At 42.1% G+C, this 17,347-nt stretch overlaps 1 protein-coding gene across 1 annotated transcript in view; it reads left to right on the top strand.

The window, feature by feature from the left end:
- BMERB1 (bMERB domain containing 1) overlaps positions 1-17,347 on the top strand; it is a 46,699-nt gene that overhangs the window by 16,369 nt on the left and 12,983 nt on the right. The window contains exon 2 of the mRNA XM_039732311.1: positions 6,200-6,323. Within this exon, the coding sequence (XP_039588245.1) occupies positions 6,200-6,323 (124 nt within the window). The remainder of the gene's footprint in view (positions 1-6,199; positions 6,324-17,347) is intronic.

The following is a 17,347-nucleotide window of genomic DNA, read 5'->3' as shown; positions in this document are numbered from 1 at the left end:
ATTGCAGTTGAAACTTCTGATTTTTTTTAGAAATTTAACATTTTCAGAAGTGCAAGGCTGTTCTGGATCCTCATGCACTGAAAGGAAACAGAGGTCTTTGCACAGAATTCTTTCTGACTTTATAGTAAATGTACCAAATCAAATGTGTTATGCCCCAAATACTCTGAATGCCACTTCTCTGGCATTTTACAGCAGACACAGCTTTGTCAGAAAGTTTTGGCTACCACTGCTTGCAGGGACAAAGCACACCTGGCCACCTGTGAAGGAGCTGTGCTCCCTGTGCCAGCCCAAAGTGCTGTTCATGGCTCTATGTGCCAGAGACACAAAATTTAAATGTGTTAAATTTAAATGTGTTGCTCATTCATGGAGAAGTATCAGTAAGGATTCAAAAATTATAATAGGCACAATAATAATAATGAAAAAATCAGCTTCCTGCTAGAAGCAAAACTCAGGTGTGTTGTCTCCAGCATTCAGTGGCATTGACAGCAGTGGAAGCAAAGTGATTCTGAGAACTTTTGCCATCTGACTGTGACTGGAGCAGCACATCAGCTTTTTGCTCCTCAGCCTCTGCACACTCCTGTTGTCTGTAAAGACAATAGCAGCCTATTAGCTGCTCACTGAGCCTGATGAACCAGCAGCAGCATCCCAAATTTACTGAACTTGGTGCCATCACCAACCTGTTCTTGGTGTTAGAGAAGAAATAGGAGAACAAATTGACAAGCAGAGGGAAGAGATTGTCTTGAGGGAAAAGAGGAGGTTACAGCATTTCAGAAAGGACCCCTGGAATGGCCTGTGAGCTGTATTCTGCAGCAGGATGGGGACATTCCTGGGATGTTTCCCAAAGCCAGACTGCTGCTGGTGTCCAAAGCAAGAGAGTCAGGCAGTGAAAGCAGCAGGAGTGTGGGATGTGCCCACTGCCACTGTCACACTGGTACTGCCCCTTTTTTCTCCCTTTCAGAGTCAGGCAGTGAAAGCAGCAGGAGTGTGGGATGTGCCCACTGCCACTGCAGCCTGCTCACTGCCACACTGGTACTGCCTCTTTTCTCCCTTTCCCCCATTTGAAATTGCACAAGACTGCAATTGCCTCTCAGGCAATCTGGGAACAAAACACATTGCAGCTGTTTGTATTGTATTTATATGGTAATTCCATCATAAAAGATTGAATAAATACAATGTGCCACGCATATGCCAAATTTTGTAATTGTTAGGATTCACAGTAATAGAATGCTGCAGCAGGCTAGATTACAAATAAGGAATTAAATGTAGTTTTTCCTGTACAGGTTAGTTATTGGCCACTGCATCCTGCACCAGAAGGATTAAATCAAACAGGAAAAAAAAATCAACTCTGAGCCAACAAAAGAAGGGCTGTAAAAAGGCTGTCTGCAAGGCTAGCCTCCATTCATGACATATTAGTGACCAACTACAGGAATAATCTGATTCTTTTCACATGAGCATATTTTTATCTGGAATATTTTGAAATATAACAAATTAATTTTTCTGCATTTTGCAACTATTTCAATTTCCACCAAGCATGCTGTTTTTAAGTGGCAATAGCTGGTTCTCTGTTCATCCATTTCTGACCTGTGCCTCCTGCTTACTTCTGCTTTGTCTCGTCAACTAATAGTGGTCTTGAGAGTCTTGATTTTTGTATATGAAGTAGCATTAAGAGTTTACTTGCTGCACACTGCTCTATTAGCACTTAATATACTTCAGTGAAACAGGATTAGCTTGAGAATTTCACTGAATTCTTTGAAAAAGCCCCAAAAGTTCTGATCCAGATTTGGAGCAAAACTTATCCATTAACATTTTCTTACTGAGGATTAGCTTATTATTGGACAATTTAAGGGAGTAGAAGTAGGCCTCAAACTGCTCAATTTAAGTCCAGTCCAGAGCAATGACTTAAAATAATGACTTAAAATAATGACTTAAAATAATTTTTAACAGGAGCACCATTATCGGGTGGGCTGAAGATTCGGTTTGCTGTGGGTGGTTCCCACATCAGAGAAGTCTCACAGCTGCTCTGTGCCACCACCCTGAGGAGCTCCAGCAGCCATGGTTGAGCAGTCTCATTTGGGATGGCTCACCCATGGCAAGGGTGAAGAAGAGCAGTGGTGGAGAGCTGGGCCATTGCCCCGTGCTGAGCTCTCCTCCTGCTGAGGGACTGAGGTGGCTCTGGAAGGCGTGGCAGGGTTCCAGCAGCAGCAGAGCCATGAAGAAGAGGATCCAGAAGGCCCTGGTGGAGCAGGCCCTGTGGATCCCACACTTGCAGCTCCTCCCTGCGCCTTCCTGCCCGGCTGCAGGTCCTGAGCTGTTCCTGGCTCAGCAGTGACAGTGGCATCCTTTGTTTCCACAGCAGAGATTTGGGACCCCGTGTGTCACTGCCAGGCCTCACCTTCTCCGGTTTACAGTGACGATAACAACTCCAAATTCTCAGGTTTAATGTTGCTGAAATGGCTCCTGAGGTATTAAAGAGTCTTTTTCCCAGCCCCATGACCAAAGAAGAAGCCGAGATCCGTCAGTTCTGCTTTTCAAGGTTGTTTATTTTCTCTTTTCTATAACATTCTTTTTCTGACCTGCTGAGGTCTGTCTGGCAGGTCGGTTCATGGCACACTGCCTGCCCTTGGGGCTGTGTTATCTTTTTATACTAAAAACTACATTACAATAATTTTCCAGTACCTATCACCTACATTAGACAGTCTGTCTCTACTCTAAACCAATCTAAAGGTGCCACCATCACACAGAAGATGGAGGCTAAGAAGGAGAAGGAGAAGGAGAAGGAGGACAGGTCATGCCCAAATCCCTCCATCTTGCCTCCTGAACCCCCATTCTAAAGACCCCAAAATTCTACATTTTTCACCCTGTGACAAATTAACTATCATTCTGCTTAAACTCTCGTGGTTTGTACATCTTCATACAAAGCTGGTCATTTTTTCCATGGGTTAAAACCAAAGGCACAGGTGTTTTTGACTCTGTGCCACGGTCTCTGAGCCCCCTGCCAGGGTCTCAGTCCTCCAGGACAGTCAGAGGAGCTTCCTGGGTTCTGACACCAAGTGACAATTAAAGCACTGATGGCTGCAGAGCTCAGGAGCCTGTCCCTCGGGGCCACCACCAGCGTGGCACCAGTGACAGCAGCAGGACCTTCCCTGGTAATTAATCACAGCATCCCTTCCCCGTTGCTCTGAAACTATTGACACCAGGTGTGAGGTGTTCTCCCATTTCTCTTTGTGAATTCAGGCTTCTTTTAACGTTTTCTTTGCACTTATTGACTTAATAGGCAATTTGGGTTTTTGTTGCTTTTAAACACAGCTGGCTACTGTTCTATTTCTGGCTGGCACACTGAGGATGAAGTGTGATCATTAAGTTAATACCCAGTTTAACTATACCAGTCTGTGTTTAAATTGAAGCAAAGTTATGCATTAATAACTTCAGGTTTACCTCTTCAGTCCCTCTCACTATGTGCATTAGCTTGATAATTTTATTTTCCTATAGTAATTATTTTCATGCTATCTTTTTGTGCATATAGTAATATCATTTTACTTGTTTCTTTGTCACTGAAAATTATCCTGCAGATTGCAGAACAGACAAAATAGTTTAATCCTGTCACTGGCTGTGACTAGTCTCAGTGTTGTCTCCACTTTTGCTTTATGAATTTTGCTTCATTACCAAGAAAAAGCTCAATATATGATAAAAAATAGTTGACTACTACATACCTGCTTTAAATAAAATAAAATGTTCACTCTTTCTTTTTTGAAAATGTAAGAGACTTCTGTGTGAAGCTGTTTTGAATCATGTTCCAGAGCACTAGAGGTGTCATTGTTCACTGGGACAGAGCTTTACTTAAAGGCTCAATAATGTTAACATAATCTTCCCCAGTGGTTCACATCCCAGGAGCTCAAACCATTTCATGAAAAATAATTAATTCTCCTTCAGCACAGCTGCTGCCAGGTGGGCCAGTTATCCATGGATAATATATCCATGGTGTTAGAAGAGGAGCTGAGCCAGGGGTTGGTGTCTGTGGGGAGCACTGGGGGCTGGGGTGGCAATCCTGCCCTGGCCCTCCAGGTCACACCTCTGCTCCATTCCAGGGTTCCAGCCACAGCTCCCAGCTTGCAGACAAGCTGTGAACTGATATCTGGTGGTTTCTGTGTTTATTTCCCTCCACTTTCAAACTTCTGCTGCCTTGCTTGCGTGTTTGAGTCTTTTGGAAACACTGCATAATTTTGGGTCGCTTTCAAAAATGTTTTCTCTGGTTCAAGGACACGTTGAGTGGGATGTGAAGGAGAATCTCTGACTGTTCTGCGAGGGGTCAGAGCAGACTTCTGCCTGTCACGCTGATTCCTGTGCTGGGTTAAGCACATCACTGGGGCATAAAGCTTGTTTGTTCCTGAATTGTTGAAATCACAGGGTGGAGGCTGACCTCACACAGGGAGTGACACCAGGGCACTTACAGCTACAGCTGCAGAGTGCAAGTAAATGAGTTACTTTTTTTTTTTTTTTCCTGTTTTCTGAGCTCTTGAGAGCTATTTTTATAATATGTATGTGTAGTTTATTTATGGTTTATGTTCTGATTTATCAGTATTATTGGCTTTAATTCGTGGTAGCATCAGAATAACTTCCCATCTCCTGCTTATGTTTCTGGCAAGCAGTGAAAATGAGAGGTGGGCCTGTGAGAACCTCATGACATTTAGGCTACACATCAACTAAATATACTCCAACAAACACAATGATTTCTGATAGGGAAATCCATCTTGTACAGGCAGCATTTGTGTGTTCAGACACACAAGACAGCCTTACTTTACAGACCAGTTTTGCAATTTGAGTTTAAAAACAGCTACTGAAACATGGCTGTTCTCTCATGACAGACATTTCAAAATCTGTCTCACTTTTTTTTCCCTCAAGATTCTGTTATCTTGAAAAAAAAGTGATGTTTTATATTTGTCTCCCCACTTTCTTCATTAAGAAAGGAAGTAAAAACTTGCAGATAATACTAGTGGGATAACTTTAAAAATATTTTATCTATTTTTAAATACAAGGGACATATATTTTGTTTATATAGTACAGAATGTTTTTCCTTTGCCTCAATTTTGGGAGAACTGTGAACTAAGTTCACACAGAGGCTGTTTGCTGAGATTTTGTAGTTTCATTCCTACTCCAACATTTTGTCAGAAATTCTTCTCAGCTGTGCTTAGTCTGTCATGAGGGACTTCAGAATTTGTCTCCTCTTATTTTAATTGAAGTTTCTTTTCTGATGCTTTTTGTCTGCTCTTTTCTGCACAATTATCCTGAGTACGTTTTGACATCTCTATTTTCCCCTTTTCAAATCAATACAGCTGAAACAGGCCTTTTTTCAGGAATATATCTCCATTTAGGTACCAAGATACGCAGCCAACCTATTTTTCAGTGTCCAAATTCTTGTTTAACATGAAGGCCAAGTATGATGAACCCTTGGAATGGGGTTTTCCAGAGGCCAAGCAGCTTTTTTCCCAAACCCATCTCATATAAATTGGTTGCTCTGCGTTCAGGGAGTACAGTCCATAGCCCTGTTTCTCTCTGGGTTACAGAGGTAATACATCAATTATGGAGAAATAATCACAGGAGCACCCTGGCCTTACCAGCTGCCAAGTTATTACTGCAAAGTGCTTTTTGCCTCCTGAACCCATTTCTGTGCCCTTGTGAGAGCCACTCAGCCCCGTGCAGGACGAGGTCCTGCATCATTCCTGAGCCCATCCTTGGCTCCTCTTGGTGGGGCTGGGCTTTGGCTCCCAGGGTGGAGCAGCAAGGATAGTTAGAGGGGTTGGAGGTGGGGAACGTTCATGGGTTTTTGTTATGGGTAGGACTCTCCAGAGCTGCAAGAATTGCTCTGAGAGGGTTTTGTAGCAGTCAGATTGTGGTGATATCAGTTCAGGAATGGTGGCTGTGGCTGTGGATGGGGTTGGGATTCCTCAGAGGGATGATTGAGCCTGACTAACAAAATATTGTCACTTTGGCTTAGGGAGTATTTCACTTCTAAACTGTTACATTGCAAGTAATAAGCAAAACAATAGAGAAACCAGTCAGCGCAGCATTCAGTAGAGTATTTTTTACTGCTTGAATTAATTACTCCATAGTTAGGTAGCTCTGTGATTTAATTTACATTCCTGAAAAACACCATTAAGACAGTCTGACTGGCTTAATTCATTTTCTCTGCTTCCACACACAGATCAACTTGACATCATTTCAATGGCTGAAACAACAATGATGCCTGAGGAAATTGAGCTTGAGATGGCAAAGATCCAGAGACTTCGGGAAGTCTTAGTCAGAAGAGAATCAGAACTCAGGTTTATGTAAGTACCAATCCTTCTGGGAAAACACTATGCAAAATTAATCAAAATAGGAAAGAATGGTATTTAGAAGACTTTTATCTGCTTGACATTTTAAAAGGGAGAAAGATAAAGAGCATCCCAGTTAGGTGAGCACTTACAAAATGCCGCTGGGAAATGATTTTTGTAGTTGCAAAGGAAATTACTGCTTTTTTATTCAGCACCTTTTTTTATTCAGCACAATTTGCAGAATACATAAAATGGATCTCTTACGTACAAAAGGAAACTTTAGCAAAGTACTTGTCTGTGCAGCATCTTTTCCTACCTGATTTCAGTCCTTTGTGGGAAGGATATTTTTCTGAACAAAATATCAACAGGTAGGGGATTTGAAGCTTCCACAGTCTAACCTAGTTCAGGCTCTATTCCTACTTCATCAGTGGTCTTAGACAGCTCATGTCACAAGAGAGCACACTGTGTTCTGCACTAATAGCAGCCAAGATTTGACATTTGTTGAATGGAAGCCATTAAGTTATGAACACAAAACACTTTCTGATATATCAAATTAAATAGCAATATTCCAAGAGGGATTTTCAAAATTGCCAAAAAGGTCAGGCATAGGAGCCTCACTGAAGGTTTGTGAATATTAACCCAATTCTGATGGTGAAGGCAATGGGGTTAATATTCCTAAATCATCAAATTTAGAAGATCAGAACTTATTCCTAAGAAGTGAATTATTTTGAAGTGTCCTCAGTCTGTGAGTATCTGATGTCAGAAACAAATGCTTTGCTGACAGGCCAAGAACTTCAGTAGCTCTGAAACCTGCTGAGCTCAGACCCTTGGCATTAGTGAAGCTTCAGTAGGCTGAAAAACTCACTGGCTTTCTGCTCCTGTTCAACTACAGGGGACTGGTGCTTGGACCCTTACACTGCAGGTTAATTTTAGTGCCCTGACTGGCATTGCCAGAGGCTGGAGGCCTCACCCCTCTGCAAACACCACAGATATCTGCCTTTGAGTGTTATCCCAGAAGACTTCTGCCCAGAATCACTGCTTAGACACCTTTGGAATGAGGACTGGTTATAGTGGCACTGACCTTTAGTAATGCCTTTGTGGTACAAATAAAGTGAACAGGAAAGGTTTTGTCACTCCTGCTCCTGGTAGTCAAGTCACTCCCTGGTTATTGGTTTGTACATAAATTTAATCTGGAAGAAGCCTCATCATCGAACCCTGCACTTCTCCTGACATTTTCTATATCAAACAAAGCACTGAAATAACTGCCCAGTGAATGAGAGCGATTGTTCTGTTTGCTCTGGTATCCAGTCTGTTCTTTTAATTTCCCCCCATGCTCACACTCTTTACTCTGTATTGCCTGGCAGGTGTTTGAGGAAGGGATTTAACACAGGAGAGCTTGCTTGTTGAAAATGAACAGACCTGGTGCTCACACTGTGCACTGCTCTCCTCCTGGGCTAGATCTCATGCTCACACCCTGCCTGGAGCTGCCCAGGAGCTCTCCCAGCCTCTCCCTGCACAGCCTCCAGGAGGTTGGCAAGGTCCTGGCAGAGCTGGCAGGTGACAATATCCCCAGTTTCTGTCTTTTCTAAGCCATGGAGAGCCACAGTCACAGACCCTCTCATTCTTCCAGCTGCAGCAGACCTAATGACCACTTTTCCAGGGATATTCACACAGCTTTCCAGCCCAGCTGCTCCCTGCTGTGTGGCAGAATATTCTGACTCTGCTCATTAATCCTTGAGGCAGTTAAATTCAGTTTGTGAATGCCACTGAATGACATGGCCAGAGAGAAGCTTGTTGGTGGTGAAACCCAAGTAACACAGCAGCACCTGCTCTTTACTGCCTCTCATGCTGGGTAGTGTACACTGACAGAAGGGCTTGGCTGCATTTGTCTTCAATGACAAACATCTTTTAATGACAAATGTATTTTAATGACCTGTTGCTGAGATTAACAGTACAAGTCATAGCTATCTCAGTGGTCCAAGTTTTGTATCTGTTTCACTTAGCAAATTACATGGACTCTAATTCATAGACATATTGTGGAAGACTATATGTATAGCCATATATATTTTCTTTTCATTCCATTTCTGAAATAATGAATAGCCCATATCCAAAGACCAGAAGTCTGTATGTAGGTCATGAATTTTAGTAACTGATTTCTTCTGACAGGGCTAGATTCTCCTGGGAATGACCTATACAACCAACCACATGAAGCTGAGCCTCCTCAGCCAGGTTTAGGCAGACTCAGCTTTGAACACTGCTAACGAGCAGCTCTACACCCACACTCAGACCACAGAGTGCCAGACCAGCCTTAATGAGAGCCACTTCTCTTTAGCTCTTGCATCTGCTCTAGCCTTTCCTTTAATTAGGGCAAAAGGATAAAACACACACGTAGTATTAGAGAAACTGTGTGGTATGTTTGTATTCCTTTCTTTGCCTTTCATGCTGTTAGCAACAGAATATAAATTCTCTTGGGTTAAATTGGTATTTTTTTAATAGTTCTTGTGAAAGCATGAACACAGTGAAAGGATTCTGTATCACTTGCACATCCAGGCACAGCTCACATTTCCAACTACATTTTTTAAAGTAATGGTTCTTTCTTGTTGCTGTCTGTCTGTCTGATCTTTTTATTCCCTTGTAGCCAGATCCTAAAGCAGGAAAAGTACACTGTAGCTGTGCTTAAAGAAAGCAGGGCTCTGAAGCTGTGCCCAGTGTCCCCAGCCCTCAGGGTGCTCCCTCTGTCACAGGCACACTCAGCCTGTCAGCTCTGCTTGCACACACCAGCAGGTGCCACAGCTCTTCCCTGCATTTAAAAATACTCACTCAAGAACAAGAAAACAACACACTGCAAGCTAGGCCTGCTGCTGATGGAAAGCACAGCAAGCTCTTCCTCTGCCAGGTCTAACCCATGGAGGGAATATGCTCTCAGGCTGCTAATTGAATTTGCTGCTTTCCTTGAAGAGGATGCAAATGTAGCCATGAAATAAGGACATCAGGCAGAGAACTGCTCTGGGTTAGTTTATCAGCCATTAAAAACCCCCAACAAACCCAACTGAAAAAGAAGCCTAGCAAGGTCCAGCTGCTCAGTGGACGTGGATTTTGCATTTTTCACACTTCTGTGTGTGACCAAGGGAAACTCTTCCTTGTGTGAGCTCTCAGGAGGGTGAGGCTGTTTCTGGCAGCCCTGGTTTGCAGAGCACAAACTCTGCAGTGCCTGGAATCACAGAACAGTTTGGCTTGGAGGGGACCCGCAGACTGGTGTACTGGCACCCACCAAAATTACTTTAATTACTTTAAAATTCAGATGATATCTTTATGAACTTGCTGCAATTTCTCTGCCTCTCTGTACCAGGCCCACCAATGATGTGCTGTCCCCAGTCCCACAGAGCAGCACATGCTGGATTTTAGTGACAGACCAGGGATTCACTCTCAGACAAGCACAGATATTGCTGTAGCCTGCCTATCACTATATTAAAAAAAAAACCAAAACAACAACTTCTCCAAAATAGAGAAAAAAACCATCTGTGAGAGCAGTGGAAACAGGTTTTGCCTTGTTTAAAAATGAAACAGCAAAAAAAAAAAAAATTAAGTAAAGAAAATATCTGTACAGTTTCAATACATGTGATTTTCCACTCTTTTGTACTACTTTGCAGTCCTTTGTACATTCTTTTTCTCTGCCTTGCAGAGAGAAGTGGAAATTCCTTACTGGTGCACTAAATATAATGTAAGGCCTCATTTCAGTAATTAAAACCTAAAGCATTTAAAGATGAAGTGTTGTCACACAAAGGTACATTTAAACTTTCTGGAACTCTGAAGTGAAGCAAAAATATACACTACAGAAACTCTTAACTGACATCTCTGATTTTCAAATTTGTAATAATTTTTGTTGCAAAACATAGCTTTTTAAATTCTGCTGCATAAAACTCAGTAAAATTAGATGTGTGACAGCTTATTCTTAGCCTGTCCCCTGAAATTTTTTGTTTTGAAAAGCAAGGAAAGCAGATGAACTCTTGTCTGTTTGCTATATACTACAGTGAAATAGTCCATCCTGTAGTGTATACTTTATAAGTGGCCAGTTTTCTGATAATTATTGTTTTTCTTTTTATCACTACAAAGAAATAAAGAAAGCAAAATGAGCTGAAGCAATGGACTAACAGGTCATGATGTTTCCCAAACCATTGTGCCAATTGCAAGTCAGGTAAATTTGATTTGATTAACCTTTGTAAATGTGTCCTTTGCTTTCCTCCTTATTTTTGTTTCCTCCTTGAGAACAAAGAGGGCAGCTGAAAGCAGCTGTGCTCTTCATACCCAGGAAATCCACATCACTTCTAGCTGAATACCTGCTTGCTATGACGAATGACCTGAAGTTTATAAGGAGACAATTTTCAGATTATAAAATCAAGCCTTCCTCAATTAGGTAATGCCACAATTTATATTGTACAATCATATTTTAGCTCAGGCAACCTCAGCCACAGCAGAGGAGATGCATTGTGATTTGGTCTGTAATTGCATTATCAAATCCTGTTTTTGTCTCAGGACCCTGCCCTGCTTGGTGCCCAGGATGGAAATCCTCAGGATATGTCCAGGTTATGTAGGAATTGTGGCTGTTTGTAGCATCTCTCCTTCAATGATACTGATACTATGAAATTTCATAAAATTATGCCAGGAGCTGTTGTGACTGTCTCCAGCCAGCCCAGGAAATGAAAATATACCTTGAAGCCATCATATGCTATCTCCAGCTCTTCTTGGTTTGTTTTTGGAATAGCTGAGAGCTCAGCATATATAGATCTGAAGGAGACAATATGTACAGAAAAGCATCAGTTTACAGCCTGCCAGCATCCCCCTCCTTCGCTTCTCAGGCTTCTCTCAGCTCCTTCCTGAAAACATTCTGTATAAAAAGAGTTTTGGGTCAAGCTGTGCATGTTCAATCTGTCTGTGCTGTTGAGGAAAGCAAATACACCACATCAGAACAGGCACACTCTCTCTTCCTTTCTAATCCTCCTGTCCTACTTCCTTTATTTTTTCTTTCCTGGTGAGATAACAGACCCAGAAGCTGAGGGAGCTGCTCGGGCAGCATCCTGTGTGACACACATTTAATGTGTTGCTGCTGTGGATGTGTCTGCCTTCAGAGGCAGTTTAGGATTGCTGGGGGCATGGAAATCTACTGTGCTGAAAGACATGGTTGTAAAAATGGATGATGGATGTTTAACTGACAGGGACAGGCAGCAAACCCTCAGACCTCTAGGTGATACAGAGCAGATAAAAACTGAACTCAGAATAATTTGTAGTGCAAAATTCATGCATTTTAAAACACATTAACATGTTAGGACCCAGTAATTATTATTAGTAAAGGTGAGATCATCTCACCAACAGTTGCTGCCTGTTCCTGTGGAAAGGCATGGAATTCTTATAAAACAGCATCCACTGTCATCATGAAACAGTCTGTGGGAAATCTGCCTGTGCCTGATACTGCTGCTTTTCCAGATGGAAAGCAAAGCTTGAAGCCAACTTTATTGGATGACCTTGAACTAAAACTGTGGAAGTTGCTTCCACCTGTGATAGCTGTTTTGGGATGGTTATTTCTGCCATGTAGGTGATATTGAATGGCAGTTTTTTAATGTGTAGGGAATAGAAGATATTAAACATAAAGCCCTATTAGGTTGCTTTAGGCAATTACTGAAAACATTTTACTCATTAAACTCATTAAACTTTTTTTTTAAATCTGTAAAAATGCTATAAATACAATGGTGTATTTGCTTAATGTCTGTGTGGTTATTACATCACTAAACTAGTACTGTGAAGAGGCCAAATTCACCTCCACACTGGCTCAGAACTAAAATTGGTCATTGTACACTCTCACTACTCATTAGTAGATGACTCCCTCTTCTCCAGAGTACTCATAACATCTCATAATCATCCAAATTCTTCACAGTTCTGTTCAGGATTTTAGACCATTTTACACTATTTTTTTGCTTGGTTGAAATCCAGACCTTTTGTGTAGAAAAGTTTGCTGCAACTTGACTTTGCAGTCCCACTGCTTCATTAGCTGATCAGAGTACATAATTTATCCTTAGTTTACTTTTTGGTTTTTTTTCCTTTCAATCAGGCTTACTTTTTCTTTACTTGTCTTTTTTAACCTTTATTCTTCTCCTGGTTTGCAAACCCCCATGGATCTCTGTTGTCCTGCTGTGCTATTGATGTATTCCTTGCTGGGAGCAGCTGGGGTGGGACAGGCAGTAGTGATCCTTCTGGAGGGTGTTGGTGTAGTGGTAGAATCTCAAACTCAGGGCAAATTCATGGGGAAAATGTAAAGTCCATATTCCTTCCAAAAGCAGCAGGACATCACAGAGGTCAGGTAGGAGTCTCACCTTTGTGCCAGCTGCAGTATGCACAGCACATTGGTATTTTAAATACAGAGAGGTCTCTCTGCTGATTGCCTGCAAAGGGAAACAACACCAAAGGACACAAGAACTGCTGAAATACAGAGAGGTCTCTCTGCTGATTGCCTGCCTTAATGCAACCCCTGCAAAGGGAAACAGCACCAAAGTACACAAGAACTGCTGAAGTGAGAGCTTAATTCCCTTGGTGATGAGAACCTTAAATAACCCAGCTTAAAAATCCCATGTTTTAATTTAAAAAGAGTGCAGTAAATCTAGTAGACACAAAGTGGGAATATGAAACAAACAGTCTTATAACTGGGTGAACTCAGAAAGTAATGCTGCAAAGCAACAGAAAAATGTGTTCATGGAGTGTTCTATTCCTCAGGTGAGAAAAGGCAGCAGGGGTGAACTCAGAAAGTAATGCTGCAAAGCAACAGAAAAATGTGTTCATGGTGTTCCTTTCCTCAGGTGAGAAAAGGCAGCAATAATTGCTATCTTTGTATGAACAGAGTTCATTTTAAATTTTAATTCTTTTTTGAACTAAATACTTTAACACTCTTAAAAGTGTCTCACAATTTTAATTCTTTTTTGAACTAAATACTTTAACACTCTTAAAAGTGTTATGTAGGAATTAATTCTTGTCATTAATGTGACACCAACTCTGATTTCTCAGTGGCTTCATGCCTTGTGTGGCAACAGAGCCTCACACTGAGCATCACCCTGGGGAAGGGTGAGAGGGAGGGAGAGTGAGTGGAAGGAGATAAACCAGGCTGTCAGAGGTGTGAACAGCAGTGGTAACTCACTGCTTATATTATTGCTAAGCAGGCGTTCTGTCTTTTGCTTTCTTGGGTACTTTTGATTCTTTTGCTGCTCCTTTTTTCCTTTGTACTGGATGTTATCTGTTTTCTGTCATCTCAGGCTAAGCAGGAATTCCCTTAGGACTGTTTTCTTATGTGTTCAGCATCTGGTACTTTTCTCTGAGTTTTGCACCTTGCTGTTACTGCAGTGTAAATAAGTAACACCACAAACCCAGATTTTTGCTCATGAATAGAGCTGTTGTTGTTGTCAATGTTTTCTGATAAGATCAGTCTTTTCATGGAAAAGAGCAATAAATCTTTTCTCCTTCAGAGTTCTGAAATCTTAACAATACAGTTTCACTTATTGTGATTTCCTTCAATTTTTTTTTCTTCCTGATTGTATCTTGCTCTTGGAACATAGGATGGGCTTGGGGAGGCTGTAGAGGAGGAGAAGGCAGTTGTGTGATGATACACATTATTCAATGAATATAAATGTCAGGCTGGCAGCTTCAGAAGATCAGGCACCAGTAGGAAAAGCACCAAACCCAGCTGTAAGAGGGACACCAATGCTGTGCCACTGGTACAGCCTGGTGTGGCACAGGCTCTTCTGCATGGCAGGGTGAAGCTGTGGCTGTGTCACTCTGAGCTTTGCCTCCCAAGCACATTGCAAATAACCAGAGTTCTTGAGGAAATACCCAGGAAGCTGCAAGCTGGGAAATGGCACAGGGTGCTCTTGTAATGAAAGCTGTCAGATGGTCAAAGCTCGGGGTCTCTGAGATTGGGGACAGCATTTCTAGGGGACTGCCAAGGGTCTGGGAGCCCCAAGGATGTCAGGTGCCTGCTAAGGTCCAGCTCTGCCAAGCCTCCCAGCTTAGCATGCAAGCCTGGAAGCCTCAAGAATGTGAGTTCAGGACAGAACTGCAAAGTTCTGCACTGTGCACTTTAAGCTGAAAGTGCAGAGATCAGCTCTCCCAGAGGAAGGAAAATGCCTTAGTTCAGTTTGGTCTCTCTGCAGACTCATCTCCTTTGCCCTGTTGGGCACCAAACCATCAGTCCCAGAGGAAAACACATTATCCTTTCAATGTGTGGATGTAAAAATGGTACATTAAAATACTCTGAAAGGAAAAGCAATATTTTTGTGGTGTATAATGATAAACCTATTAAAGTATTTAATCAATTGCAAACTTGGTAATTGAGGTGTTTTTGTCTTAGAAATAATTTTCATTATTTTCTCTGTTGGATAGCTAGAAAAACAGTTCTTTAATAGAGAATTTTCTTTGAACAGCATTTTCTACATTGAATATGTGCTGTGTTTGTCACAAAATGCTGTTATTAGAAGAGGAAGCAGCTTTGAACGTTGACCTTGTAATTTTTAATGCAGAAATTTAGCACTGTGTTTCCAGATTAACCTTTTATCCCAAACTGTTCTTTGGGATAAAAACACTTCCCAGCTCTTGGCTACCTGTGCTCTGGTTTGCATGAGGGGAAGGCACAGGGGGTTGTCCCCTGAGACCCCCCCAGCCCATCAGGCACACGAGGCACTCACAGATCCTGGCCCTCCTTTTGGACCTGAGCTTCCTCCAGGCAAGGATGCTCTGCAATAAAGTGTCCCTCTTGCCCTGTGCTATTTCACTGGTCCTTCTCACTGCTGCTATAAATAGCAGAGTGACCAGTGAATTGAAAAGCCCTGGAAGGGACTGTCAGTGTTTAATTTTATACCAGAAACCTTTATATTCTTTTCAGCTGTGATAACAAATAGTTGCTTTTCTGTTTTTAAAAATAAGAAAAGGTCAAACATGAAGGCAAATGAAGAAGGAAATGTATCATTGATTCTGCTGGAGACAATGCACAGCCAGACCTAGAGTCTCCTGCTTCCTGTGCCTAATATCCAAAAATAGAGCTACCAGAGCAGTTCAAATGAACCAGGCTCTGTGCTTTTGTTAGAATCTTCTGTATGCAAAGGGTTGATACTTGTGAATTGAAATCTGACTTCTCTGCTGTCTCTACATATTTAGACAAGTTAACTTAGTCAATTTTAGCCACATGGAGAAATATTCTCCTCCAGTGGGGCAATTTCAGGAAAACTCCTCTTGTTACTATTGATTCATAGTAGAACTTTGTAACTGCAGAGGAGATGGCCAAGCTCAAGAGAATTGGGCAATGTCAGTGAAAATGAAAAACAGCCAGCCTCTCCAGACACTGTTCTGAATTTATGTGAAATATACCTTAAATATGACCCTTCTGGGACTGAGAATTTCAAATGCCATCTTCAATTCTCTGAAACAATAGCTGAATTACATTACTGTGCAACTTGTGGTTCAGCAGCTTCTGTGCACTGTTCCTCCAGCAGAGAGCTCTTTCAACAAGGAAAGCCACCCTTCTTTAGCAGTGCAAGTTAATGCCAGGAGCTGGGATTTGGGAGCTGTCCTGCCAAGCAGGCTGGTCAGCAATCTGCTCCCTCAATTGCCAGCTCTGTGTCCTGCAGCCCCAGCAGCACCAGGTGCTCAGCTAAATAACACCGTGACAAGCACACACCACAATGACTCAAACAACGTGTTCTGCATTCATTAAATGGTGCCTGTGATCTCACAGATTTATAATTAGAAGATTTAAGTAACCAAGCCAAGCTGACAGGGACAAAAAGGAGTCAAATGGAGAAGAGGAGCATCAGGTGGAGGTCGGTCTCTTCTCCCACATAACAAGCAACAAGGCAAGAGGAAATGAACTCCAATTGCACAGGGAAGGATTAGATTGGATATAAGGAAAAATGTTTTGACTGAAAGGGTGATCAGGCATTGGAACAGGCTGCCCAGGGCAGTGGTGGAGTCACCATCCTGGAAGTGTTCAAAAGCCATGTGCATGTGGCACCTGGGGACATGGTGCAGGTAACTGTTGAACTCCATTATCTTAAAGACATTAATCTTAACAGTTCAGTGATTCTATGAATTTATAGTGCTCTTGCAGTCCCAAGAACCCTTTCACCATTGCAGATTCCCCACAGCTTTGGCAAAGCCATGAACACCTGCAGTACCCAAAGGCAGCCTCCCCTCAAGTCCCTCGAGTCTGCAGCTTGACACCATCCCCATCTCTGTACCAATTCTCTTTATTTCTACACCTCTCTTTCCTTCAATCCCCCAGATTTCTCCATCACTGCTGGTTGCTCTTGGCTGGATTCAGGCTGCTCACTGGAGACACCACCAAGGAGATGATCTTTTTATCCCTACATGGAGACCTCATAATGATGTCAGCTTGTGACTTAGCATGACACCTGATTCTCAGGGCAGCTCCTACACTGGCACTACCAAAGTCTTCAGAAACTCCAACAATTACAAGCACTTTACTCCTGGGGCAGGAATGTATTAAAATAGAACTAAAAATAATCCAAGTGCCTGCAAACCCTCCTGGAAGAGAGGGGAGGAAACCAGCAAACCTGGTCTACTTTCCTTTTTTAACTTCAAGCACTTTAATCCAATAACAGAAAACAAAGAAAATCTCAGACCTCCTCTTATAGACATGCTAGAGGGAGCACAGATCTATTTCTAGCTTTGAAAGTCATTCAGCAAAGGCAGAATCTCTCTGGACCCACTGAACTGCTCTGCTCATCCTGAAATCAATGAAAATGATATTTGATGCTTATGTTGGTATTACTAATAGTTCTTACACTCAAATATGAAGTATTTGTCAGTCTTGTTGGCCATCTCTTTTTTTGGGTTGGCCATTAAGGGGGGTGTTAAGTGATTTTTCTATGAGCTCCCACTAGAATTTTTCCTTTTTTCCTATGCATGTCTCTAGGTGGCACCTAGGTCTTACCCTGGGGAATTCAGATTTCTTCCTTGGCTGAGAAGAAGAGAGAAAAAACCAGCTG

The sequence above is a fragment of the Passer montanus genome, unplaced genomic scaffold, assembly GCF_014805655.1.
Source record: "Passer montanus isolate IOZ18808 unplaced genomic scaffold, ASM1480565v1 scaffold8, whole genome shotgun sequence".
In the NCBI taxonomy this organism is placed as follows: Eukaryota; Metazoa; Chordata; class Aves; order Passeriformes; family Passeridae; genus Passer; species Passer montanus.
The sequence above is the reverse complement of the archived record's forward strand: the minus strand, read 5'-3'. Positions and strand labels throughout refer to the sequence as shown.